We start from the raw sequence: 13,014 nt of genomic DNA, 5'->3' as shown, positions 1-13,014 counted from the left end.
CACTTTTGTTGCCCTCTGCTCTGCACTCTCCATTTTCTCTTTGCTCTTGAACCAAGGGACTCAAAACTAGACACAGTATTCCTCACGAAGTATCAAGCAGAGGAGAACAGTACTTAATTGCCACCTATATACTGTGATACCTACATGATTGCAGGTTCCCTGCTCTACCTGTACTCAAGGAGAAGAAGGAAATGGTTTCTGCAAGCCTGAGAAACATTGAACCTGCTCTGGCAATGATGATGCTCATTAACAGACTTATGCTAAGTCACTACAATAATCCTTTAGGATTTACACTCAAAAGTGGCCTAAAGTTGTCATGTTGTTTTGGGAAGAAAGGGAATGTAAGTCACCAATGTTGGATAATGAGTTGTGTTCAGTCAGCATGCACTTAAACCAAAGACTCTGGATGTGGGTTTTCCCTGGCAGTGTCACAGCCTAGGGACATTATGTATCTGTTCACCAGTAATATCTCTGGAGGGTGAAGTACAGAGAATTATAGCATTGCTAATGAGCCATATGCAAACAAATCTCATGCAGAAGGAGTATTCCCATTTTAATTGCATTAATGTTAGCCAGTGGGAGTCAGCTGGGTTAGACCTTGGACTCCTTCTGCAAAAGATTTGTATCTTTTAAGAAAAACATTTTATGCCTCAGTTTGGGAATCTGTTTTTCCATGAGTGTAATTATAAACTTATTTATAGTTTCACCAAGGTCTCTCAAATTTATGCTTATGTTTAAGGTAGACTTGGATAAACATTTTTCTGAATTTCACATTACTGTGTGTCTTAGTCTTGTAGCTCAGTATTAAGATCACTTAATTTATTCATCTTAAAAATCCCTCCCTGGGGATTCAATATCTCCTATTTTTCCAAGAAAGTAACATGTTAAGGCATAGTTTGCCATCTGCTCTATTCAGATCAAGCAACCTGCAGAAAGAAGGGAGGGGAGAGCTTCCTCTTCGTACTGAAAACAGACGTTAATTCCCCTCAAAGCATCCAAAATTAGCAAAATAAGGATGATCAAAGAAAACTCTATTTGTCTCAGACAAAAATCAACACAAAAATTCTGTAGGCTCTGCCCTGGAAGGGAAAATCAAAGGAATCAACAGTGAAATAAAGAGAAGTGAACTTAATTCCAGAAAAACAAGCAGCCTCTGAGGGGAGTGGCTGAAGAAGGGGAGGGAGGAAATATTATGCAGAGGAGAAGGAAAATATTTGCAAAATACCAAGTCCAGCTCACCATCACAAACAGCCAGTGTCCTTAAGATGTCACCTTGAGAGAGTGTGTGTTGCTCTGAACTGCAGAGCCAGCCAGTACAGAGGCAGGTGTTTGTTCCTCTTGCTTTTCCCTGGGGAAGGAGCAAAAGTGCTTTGTAGGCATGAAAGGGAACCCAGTCATTTTAGACATTCAAGAAGGTGAGTTTGAGGATCAATATGCCTGATATGCTGTTTCCTCACATAGCAGAGGTGGCTTTCAAACATCCTGCTCTGAGACTTGCTAAAATGTGAGCAAAGGAAAACAATGACTCACTCACTGGATGGCTCTGTCAGGTTTTTTTTTGGTGTGTAAACTACAGAAGGATTGCTAAACCCAGCTTTACAATTTTCACCCTCCTGTAAAAGGAAGCAAGTTCAAGGACTATTATCCTAAACAGGTAGCAGTAGTGGGAAAGTGCAACACAGCTTAATGCTTTTGCATATAGTATGGTCATCTGGTATTTAGCATGGCATCAGGCTGTTCAGGTTTCCCAACATTGGGGCCTTTACTTTCTGGTGCAAGAGAGGTTTCAGTTGCCCCAGCAATGATTTCAGATGGCAGGTGTTTCTCTGGGTATAGCAGTCTGTGAGCTTTGGATGGAAGCACAATACCCTTTGGGGCATTGTGCTGGAAACAGAGTGGATGGTGATGGTATTCTATATGGAGAACAGAGGTAACAGAAAGATGGAGTGAAATGATCCATAGGAAGGCTGGTGATAGAAAAAACACGTGAGAAGTGTGAGATTTATTTGGGATAGCTACTATCAGCTGCTGCTCATTCATAATCTGCAGCTTGCAAGTCAGGTTTCTGCAGTACAGAGAAGGACAGGTCATGATGGAGATGCCATGGCAGGGAGATCAGCATAGGACAGTCACTGCCATGCAGCAGGTAACTGGTGCTTATGCACTTCCATGTGCAGTGTGCCCAGAAGTGAAAAGCTGTACATATTCCAGTAGGTCAAGCAGGGGGTGGTTACAGTTCAGCACTATGGATGGGCATGTGCTCACTCTTGATTCTCTGCCATGGTCCTGCCTGGTTTATTAGCACAGGCTTAGGCTGAGAGCCTGCTTTGAGATTGTATTGGCCTTGTATTTATAAGTTGTAGTTTTGGTCCCATGAGTGTTAATTACAGTGTCCACAAGAAGCACCTTCACCTACTTTACCTACCTTTGTTGTTATTTATACCATTTGATGTCATAGTCATTACTGTCAGTAGAATAGAAATACATTGATTTGCATATATTTTCTTTAGCAGTGCTGTGGCTTTATGCTGTGAGCAGTAATCCACAGTGGCAGCTGTTGGGATTCATCCAGAGACTGCCAGTCTTGTCACATCAATCATTTCCAAATCCCCCCTGGGATGTTTGTGGTTAAATTACTTCTGGTGCCACACTGCGATACTTGGATGCAGTGACTGCACAGATGCAGTGTGTTTTGAACTAAGATCTCGTTTGTGGCATAGAATCACAGAATAATTTGAGTTGGAAGAGACCTTTAAAGTTCTCTAGTCCAGCCCCCCTGCAATGAGCAGGGGCGTCTTTGATAGGTCAGGTTGCTCAGATCCCTATCCAACCTGATGTTAGGTGCTTCCAGGGGCTGGGCACCTACCACCTCTCTGGGCAACCTGTGCCAGCATTTCAGCACCCTCACTGTATAAAGTTTCATCCTTAGGTCTAGTCTGAATCTACCCTATTTTAGTTTAAAACCATTATCCACTGTACCTGGTAAAAAATCTGTCCCCATCTTTCTGATAAGCTCCCTTCAAGTACTGAAAGACTGCAGTGAGTTCTCTTCAGAGCTTTTTCTTCTCCAGGCTGAGCAAACCCAACTCTCCCAGCCTGTCTTCATAGGAAAGGTTCTCCATTCTTCCAATCTCTTGATGGCCTCCTGTGGAATCACTCCCCTCCTGTGCTGGCCCCAGAGCTGATGCAGGCTTCTGGGTGGGATCTCAGAGCAGAGCAGAGGGGCAGAATCCCCTGCCTTGCCCTGGTGCCCTCGGGGCTATGGATGCAGCCCAGGACACGTTTGGCTTTCTGGGCTGGGAGTGCCCATTGCTGGGTCATGTCCAGCCTCCCCTCCACCAGCTGCCCCCAAGCCCTACTCAGCAGGGCAGCTCTTGGTCTGTTCGTTCCCCATGAGTAAGAACATGAGTATACTAAGAGATATATTCAGAAAACATGGTAATATATGTGTTTGCATTACACTGGTACCATGTTAAAAGTGAAGTTTCATGTGGAGTTCTTGGTATTCAGTTCCTATTTCCATGAAATTATAACTTTTGCAGAAATAGTGTATTAGGACTGAAATGCCTTACTTTATAGCTAGAAAAGCAGACTCCCAGCTCTCTTTTTTTTTGTTAAAAGCTGAAGATATCGAAGGAAAAAAAAGCCAGTTTAATAATTGAACTTCATATACTTTTATCTTTTAAGGGCTACTTGTAACTAGAAGTATGAATAGAGTTTATTTTTTGTAATGGTTTTGGCCGTAATGGTCAATGTTAATGAATGTTCTATGAATGTAGTCCATTACTTGTGTCCAGTCTTTATATTTTTACCATTCAGAATTTTACCAGTTAAATTCTGTAAAGGTCATGGTTTTCTCACATGGAATTGTTCTGAGCCTGGAACATTCATCTGTGCAGTGCCCTGCAACCAGTGCCCTTTCAGTGGTCTGTCTGGGGACTCATGGTTATTGTCCCTACTCTATTTATAGACATATTCACTCAGTTAGAAATACTTCTATTATTCTTCTGCTGGCTTTTTATGTTGTCTCTTAACAGCTATTTTTGAGTATCAAAAATAACTGAAACAGGATCAAGTCTTGTATTTTTTACATTTGTAGCAGGCTTTGTTGACTTCCTTATGCACATAATACCCCAGTGTTTTGTTTTAAAGGTTAGACTATAGTTAAATATTTTGCCAAACTGGAGCATAATAGTCAGTGTTCTTGACTATTATTAAATAAGAATCTCTGATGACAGCAAAGTGAGTGGGGCTGGTAGGGATAGGGATGCTCTGTTACCTGAACAAGCATTTGTCCACATTCCCTTTGAAGCAGGTTAGATGGAAAGACCACTGGGACGTAAGCATTTTCTGTTATTGATCCTACTTTAGCTAAAAGGCTTTCTGTAAGTCACTTTGTAGGTGGTCTGCCTAATGTTCCTGTAAAATAAAGTCTGTGATAGACCTGCTGAGAGAGATGGCAAGTACCTGAGGGCTGCCAGCTTTGGCCCTTGCATTCTGATGCTTGTTTGCTACTGTCCAGTAGGAAGTAATCAAAAATGCACATGCTGAAAGTGATGCAGAGAAGAGAATGCTAAATGTCCAAACAGAAATGTTGAGTTCACTGAACTGTCACACTACAGAAAAGTTCAACAAGCAGGACATGCATAGCACTGCTAAATTTCTGTCTGTCAGGTTCAGATGTGAAAAAATAGGATTTAAATCTGTAGCTTTTTCATGGATTGCATCTCCCTTTATAGCTTTGTAAAGCATGAATGTGAGTGACTTCATTTGTTCTAGTTTTCTTAAATAAGTTTTGCAGAACATGCTCTCATATTTTTCCAATGAGTTACTGTTCTGTCAGCTTTTTCCTCAGTGAATGTTGGAGGACATATGTTTCTGTCTGCAGAGAGCTATGGATTCAGCCCAAGTACCTTCTGGGCACTCGGCTGCAGTGGCCAGGAAGTTTCAGCTGCTGTGCAGGTTCCATACAGTGAACCAGGAGCACTGTTTTGCTCTAGAGACTGTTCTGTTGTAACCCAACTTAGATATGACTTCTTTTTTGAGATGTATCTGAGATTATCCCTTCTCAGTGGAGATGGTTCCACCTCTAATATAGGTGTTTTGTTTGACTAGGGTCTGTCTGGAGCAAGCTGTTCTCATAGCAAACACACTTGCTTTCCTGCATTATCAGTCTCCTGGAAAGAATGCATTCTCCAAGGATTATGCTCATGTGTTTATGTGTTCTTAGTATCTTTCTTTAATGAAACATTCTTTTGATGAGCTAAGGTAAAGTATTAAAGGCAGTAAAAAAGTAGTTAGTGAGGAACTTTGGGGAATTAGTGATGTTTTAAACCCAAGCTGTTATTTAGTGTAAACTGATCCCTTTATTATTGAAGAGGCAAAAGTATATGGTCCATAGAGGTAAAGCACTATAATTTCATGCAGGTGTTCTTTTGAAATTCAAATGTCAATGTTTGAGTCCCAGAAACCTTTACTGATTCCAACTGATTTGTGTAATGGAGCTATAAGACTATGGTTATGACATAGTAACAGCTATTAGCTTTAAAAGAAGGGGAATATGGTTTCACAGAGTTTTCAGATTAATTAACATTTATATCACTTTTTATATGGCCATGTGATAGCTTTGAAAGAATCATAAATCCCCCCAATTTAATTTTTGACTTATTTTTAATTAAAGAAGGAATTTATTGTGGTCTGTATGTCTGCAGGAATGTCAATTATAAAAGGACACGTGTAGTATCTAAAGTATATTAATTTTTCCCATGAATGAAAATTCTTTTGTGTTCTGAAACATCTTATTTTCTTTAATGATAGAGCAAATGGTCCTGTGGTCAGGTACAGATGTATCTCCTTTGCTGGGTTTACTGATCTTAATGTTTTCACTAGGGATCCCATGCAAAGCATTCTCATTAACCTGTTGAGGAAGAATTAATAGGAAAGAAAAAAGAGAAATGCCAGTTTCCCCCTGAAGGCAACACATAAAAGTAAGGTGGCAGGAGAAATGAAAGAAACTGGGAAAACTTTGTAGGTGACACATGCTAAAGTGCATTTAGAGTATGGAATAGTTCAGAGGAAACCTCTGGGTTAATATGTTATTGAACTCATTTCTCAAAATACTGAAGTCCTGTTTGCAGGTAATTGAACTTACTGCTGCCTTAGAACACATCTCAGCACACCAGCTGTAACTACTGGATCAGCCACAGATACTTGTTTTCAATAGACTTAGAGGTCAGGAATCCATGAGTCATCAAGAAAAAACCTCTTCTAATCCAGATTTTTTTTCTGATAGCACCACACAAGACATGTCAAAAAGCTACATCCTCAGCTGCTTTGAACTTACAGGGTTCCTCTGAGATCTCTTCTTCTGTTAACATTAACTGCAGTTCCTAGCGTTATTAGCCAAGAAAAAAACCACTTTGGTGTCTCTTACCCTATGAAGTGTTTGTATTGTTGCTGTGTATAAGATCCAGTCTTGCAAATCCATGCTCGTTTTGCCAACATCTGCATGCCTATCGTGGGTAGCCCATTTTTCAATTTTGTGCTGAATTTCAAGCACAGTTTCTCTTGTATTAATCCCACTGACACAGTGCTAACAGCTGATCTGCCATTTCTCTAAATGCAGTGCTGTATAAAGCCCAAACTGAATCAGTGCTGCTTCTGCTGGCAAGTGGGAGAAGAAGTCTAATTGTCATGTTTTTAAGTGCTCTGCTTTTTCTAATTATTTCTAGCAATAAGTCCTGAAGTTTGGTATTTTGTTTGTTAGATTGAATGTTTTTTAATTTAGTGTACCTGAAAGGGAATGTCAGATCCATTTCTTGAGTCAAGCATTTTTCTATCACCAGCCATATACAGGTATTGAAAAGTACTGTATGCTCATAGAAGTCATTGAGAGAAAGAAATATGAGGATGCCAAACTTGTAGTATTGCATTTCAGCCTTTAGATAAATGTACCTGTCAGTGTAGTGAGAGTATTTGTCCCCCATCGCATTATGGATTGTCTGTGGATAGAGCCAGCAGCTGGTAACCTTTCTATTGCTAGATTCTGTTTGAAAGTGATGAATTGACAGAAGATAGTCACAGCAGACTGGATAAACAGTAGCTCCAGAAACTCTGAAAATTAAGCTCGGGTTGCAATAAAAGTAAACAATGCAATAAAAGCAGGCAATATAGCTGGAAATTGGAAGTTTTGGTTGGAATAGTACACTGTCTTAACCATGCTCTCATGTAGCTATAATATGTTCTCAGTATGAATAAGAGATGCTCAGACTTGAGTTCTTGTTACTTAGTATGTGCATTTTACAATGTGGAGAGTCCAGTACTTGGTATAAATCCTCCCAAATTTTGCAAGTGCTGAACCTCTGATTTTATGTGAGTTAGAAATTCTTGTGAGTCCTGGATACAAGCATTGTTGGTAGGTAAGCAGAATTGCTCAGTCCAGGAGGAAACTAACCCATAGTCCTGCCTGATGAGTTTTAAGTCTCATAAACCTTTGTAGGTGATTAGAAATCCTGTCTGCATTTTGAATTTTGCTGTAAAGCTTGTGGTAAATAGAGCATGTTTTGTCTGTGTGTGTGAACTCATCTGTGAGGAGGAGGAAGTGGGCTCAGCAGCTTCTCCACCTCCTGACTCCCTGGAGGCACTGTCAGCCAGACACTTTCCTTTGAAGAGTTGTTCTGAGGTGTCTCCTCTTTGTTCTGGGAGGAAGATAGTAAATAAATGTTGATATGTAACTGCAGCAAATTTAAAAATAAATAATCCTTTTTGGATGAGCAGGCTTGCAGAGTGGGTTTCTGAGTAGGGATTAGTGGGTACCTCAGCCCTCAAGGAATCAGGCCATATATGTCTCAAAATCTTACACCAAACTGGGGTTTTGTACTTCAGGACTACTGACATATTGTTAAACCAAGCAGAGGAATTGACCTGCCAAGACTTTCATACACATCCTGTGTCTGAACTGGCTGCTGTAATTTCTGCCTGCCTTTGGCCATTGCTGTCTGCCTGTGGCCATCTCTGTGCCCAGGGGTAAAACCCTCATCAGCCTTACACAGAAGAGTTATCCCAATGGAGAAGGAAAACAGACATTGTTCCAGATAGGGAAAATCCCAGAGGATCAAGGGCAGCCATAATTATAGTTGTTCTGCTTGGTTGGAAGAATGCAGAGGAACTACAGTGGAGGTCAGGCTCCAGTTAAACATAATACTCTTTTGTTTGCAGCAAATGCAGTTTAGCAAACAAAACTTTAATCAGTGGGACCAGAAACATGGTTCAACATTTACCTTTCCTGTGTTCTGATACATAAAGTGATTCCAGCTTCCTTCACATATGTGTCACGTTCTTCCAAAGTCCTACAAAATCATCCTAGCGGCAAATGTCTTATATGCCTTTTTCAGGGCTGATGATATAGTAGCAGAAATAAAAGTTGCAGAATTAGGTAAGTTATAATTTTTGTCTGTTAAGTAACAGAATGACCCAACACACAACAAGGATATAACCAGCAGCTCTATTTTTAATTTCCTGTTAGGGTATTTCTGAAGATAGGTCACTGAATGCTGGACCCTTTTGTTGTGTCTCTTTTGCCTAGGGTCAGTCATGAAGTGTTTAATGTGGTTTTTGTTTTCTTTTCAGCTGAAATAAAGATCTGTTTTAAATACTATCATGGTGTTAGTGGAGCCCTCAGAGCTACTACTCCATGTATCACTGTGAAAAACCCTGCTGTGATGGTGAGTTTAGCCTCTTTGTTCATTGTATTTGGGGATGATTTATTGATAGGTTTTATAAAATGATAGTAGTAATGACAATATTAACTGTCAGACCAACCATCAATGTCTCCTACTTTTACTATTGACAACAATTATAAAAAAAAAAGTGCTGTCTTACAAAACTATGACAACTGGAAAGTTATTTTCATGGTTTTGTATTGCTCATAATAAAATAACGGTAAAAAGTCACTGGGCTTAACTGAAGTCTTTTATGCTAAGAATTTGACTTTGCTTGCATTCAGTTTTTTACTACTTAGAGTCTTCTGTAATTTAACACCATAATAGAAAATTTTCACATGATTATATAACTGAAACCATGTCCAGAGTCTCCATTTCTTCCTATTTCTTAACTATTTCCTGGTATTCAGTATGAAACTGTTGCAGAGATGGCAATTGTTAGTATGAATTAAACTGGAAAAAATTCTGCTCTTGCAAAACTTACTGAATTCTTTCAGTGTTCATATACCATTGAAATTTAGTAATTCCCTGATTATCAAGAAGTATTGTCTTAGTGCATTTGTGTTATGAGACTTGTTTAAGTTTTAGAGGAGTTTTTTTAGTTGTTTACGTCGCAGTGGAATAGTTGTTAAGCAGTGGCAGAAAAGGCCTCCAAACTTGAACCATGGTGCTTTTGCTACAAGTGATTTAGCTATCAGGTTAGTTCTGCAGCTAAGCTTCAGCAAGTTTCACAGTGCATTTGATTTGTTGATGTTAGCTGCCAAATATTTAAGATCACAACTGTCAGGGTGGTGTCCTGACAACTGCAGTGTTGAGGGTGCAGTAAAGCAGAAATTACTCAGACTGCATAACATTTATTCTGAACTTGGGCTTTTTCAGTGTTGTGTATTATATACACAACATGCTATGGTTATCTGACACTAAATGTGCTGTACTAGACTTTGTATCTATAATATCCAAATGTGTGTGGGTTTTCTCTTAGCATTACCAACCTAGGTGGTAGCATCATTTAATTGTCAGATCTCAGTATGAGTAACAGTTTCACAGATGCATACAGACTCGATACTTTACAGGAGAAAATGTGTCATAGTTAATGAGCCTGCCAGCTACTGTCTTTAATCAATTTATAAACTAAAGACAGGTAGTCTGATTTTGAGCAAGAGGAAAAAATGCATCTCAGAATAACCCTTATAATAGGCTGAGTGCTGCACTATATCATTACTGAGAAGCAGAGTGATTATACTGAGTGGAGAAACCACTTGAACTTTTGTATTTTCTTGACCTTATCGTATTATCCACCAGCAGTTTTGAGAATCATTGAACAAAAGGACATCTGAACATCTCTCATCTAACTATGCATTTAATGACTTGGTAGTTACCTGGAGGGCTGTCTTTGAGAATCATGGTAATTCTGAAGGCTTATACCAGCTTTTGCTCTTTAAATGTCTTTCATTTGAAAGGTGATGCAGGGTCCTGGCTATTTTACAGAATTCACACACCTGCTAGAAGGGGTAATTTTTTATAAACATTTTTGTTTGCGTTAACAGTGCAGCCTTCCAGAAATAGAGAGCTGTTAGATTTCCTGATGAGAATGTTGTATGACAGTTCAGATGATACTTCCTAAAAATGTCATATTGGGTTAGTTATGTGTAAGTAAACCTGTTGTTAAACATTAAAACTTCACTGCATTTCCGTGGTTTTGGTGATGAGCTTAAGAACTGTGCAATAGAGACCACTGAGTTCTCTTGGTACTGGTTCTGTCTTTTCTTAGAGAAATGCTGTTTGAGGAAGAGGTAAGAGTCATGGTGTGCTCACTCCCCTTTTTTATGGTGAAATAAATTCCTTGCTTACTGGGTTTTTTCATACTGATGGTGTATCACACCAGGTATTTCATTCCATCATATTTTTGGATAAGCAGCTAACATTCTATTGTGTTACTTTGGCTCAGAGGAGATAGAAGGCCTGATGGAGCATTTAGAAACACTGTGTTACACCAGATGACATGGCCTTTGTGCTGCAAAACTCTGTGTGTATGTGCTGGGATGAAATTTTTCACTTGGGGCAGAAGAATTGAAACTGCTGTTTAGATCATAATGGAACAGGAAGAGGTTGTATAGACAAGTCGTGGAAGTGCTAGGGAACATTGTCACTGTTCATGTTACTATAGCTGAATTGTCAGCACGTTCTGTTTTCTACAATATGAAGTTAGCAATAAAAATTATGTTATTTGAATGGAGTCCAACTTGTAGCAGAAAAACAGGTATAGAATGGGGAAGGCCTTTTTGTTGATGAATAACATTTTTAACAAGGAAAACAGTGTGTGCAGAAATAAACCCAAAAGAGGAAACTGGAATACACAGCATTCCTGTGGCATTGCCTGGACAGCATTGCTATCACAGTGGGATCACTCTCACTGCTTCCATGGTATCTGTCTGTGGACAAGGGGACAGTGATCCAGCTGGAATTAACCCATTGCTTTTGATGCCTTCATAGTTTTGCTACCACCTGTCACTACTTAGGCATCTGTATAAAATCACTGGCATAATAATGTCATGCTGGGTGGAAAAGGGATAGTTCTGAGCCCTCTGGTGAGACTTGTCTTGCCCTGAGAGGTGGGAAGTGCCCATGAAGCCAGCAGTGAGGGAAGGGAATGGACTGGCTGGTGAGTGGCAGTGCTTGCTGGTACGGGGTGTCCCCTGACAAGACTGCTGAGGCCCATGGGGATGCCAGGCCCCATCATCATGGCTGGTTCCTCATCACTTTGTCTGGAGAAATCCACGTTTGCTAATTCCAATGAAATTCTACTGTGCTTGCTGATCATCGTGGGAAGTATTTGAAATGATATTATTAAGCAGCTTAAAGCAGTATAAAAAGTAATGACTATGTGTTTGATGAATGCAAAGAAGCTTCCCTGTGGCTACTGCAGCTCCAGAGTCATTTATTCATCTGGTGACTTCAAACCACTGCTCAGGGCTGCCTCACATTCTTCATCTACAGTCACAGGTGTGCCCATTTTTATTCAGCTGATTTGCATCTTCCAATACATCAGAGCCTGTTCTATCACTGGTATTAATCCTCAGTGCTGTGTTTGGCTCAGATTTTTTTCTGTGTCACCTCTCCTGCCTGGGAGTGAGTGCAGTGCCTGCCCAGGGAACCATTTGTCTTCAGAGATCTCTCCATTGATGTCTCTGTGATAGATTGTTTGGCTGGATGCACATCTCCTCTGTCTTGAAAGACAAATCCTTCTGCTAGTTGAAAGAGACAGACATTAATACAGGAGAAACTTTTATTCTGAAGTAGTTCTTTACCTAATAAGGGATTTCAGTAGAAACCAAACCTCAAAAATCTGTGCAGCATAAGCTTTTAGACCACATTTATATTTAGATGTCTGATGCGCTTTTCTGTTTGAAAGGAGCTTTTGTTAATAGAGCTAAAAGCTTTTTTAGTCTCTCTTTGATCTCTTTGCTTTTTTTTTTGTTGCACACTAAATTATCTATTTGTGGAAAGTGACAAAAGTTACATGTGCTGTCACTGGACAGCTCAGTGCTTTGATGTGTTTTACAAATCCATGCTGTTGTTTGTTATTTTACAAAAGGGAAAGCCGTAAGAGATACAGGTTTTTCTCTGATTCATATTGTCTGCATGTGTGTTAGCCTATACATGTTCTGTTTGGAAGATTTGGGCTACTGGTATATTAGCACTGTGTGACATAAATAATAGATATTTTGCTGTAAACTAATGCTGTGGCTGAGGCTGTCTGTGGTAGCAAGGCAGTATTTGGTTAGCTTCTTCCCTAGCATAGTATCTTAAAATTGTGTTATATCATCCTCAGGCATGTACAAAGCAGATGAAAACTTCTGTGGTATATTTCTTTTTTTTCCTCTTCTTCAGATGGGAGTAGAAGGCACAGATGAAGGTGCTTCTGGAGCTCAGCACTCTAGGAAGTTGGTCAGCTTTACCCTATCAGGTAAAAAACAATACTTCTCTATCTTTTACAAATTATTGTTTAAAAAAAAATAAGTTTCTGGTCTAAATAACATCAAAGATGGATTGCTTTTCTTCATTAGCCTCTGTAGGAGCACACTCTAGTGGCTTGAAAGATGTCATTTCTTTAGAACTTCTGTTTGTTGAAAACCAGCCAGAATCATGGATCTCCAGGAGTGAAAGAAATGGATTTGATATATCCCAGCATGAAAAATTTAGGGAAATTTCAAGTTTGCACAAGGGACAGTTCCTCTCTGATTGAAGAGTGGAAAGCATAACTTGTAACTAAAATGCAGTCTGGCTCCATCAC

The 13,014-nt window shown here is 39.7% G+C and overlaps 1 protein-coding gene across 1 annotated transcript in view; it reads left to right on the top strand.

The window, feature by feature from the left end:
- Nucleotides 1–13,014, top strand: part of HECW2 (HECT, C2 and WW domain containing E3 ubiquitin protein ligase 2) — a 153,412-nt gene that overhangs the window by 74,542 nt on the left and 65,856 nt on the right. Inside the window, exons 4-5 of the mRNA XM_071434546.1 lie at nucleotides 8,629–8,723; nucleotides 12,612–12,687. Coding sequence (XP_071290647.1) covers nucleotides 8,629–8,723; nucleotides 12,612–12,687 — 171 coding nt within the window. The remainder of the gene's footprint in view (nucleotides 1–8,628; nucleotides 8,724–12,611; nucleotides 12,688–13,014) is intronic.

Source organism: Agelaius tricolor, unplaced genomic scaffold (genome assembly GCF_023055355.1).
Source record: "Agelaius tricolor isolate 1412-34295 unplaced genomic scaffold, bAgeTri1.0.p SCAF_10, whole genome shotgun sequence".
NCBI lineage: Eukaryota > Metazoa > Chordata > Aves > Passeriformes > Icteridae > Agelaius > Agelaius tricolor.
This window is presented reverse-complemented; position numbering and strand designations above follow the sequence as displayed.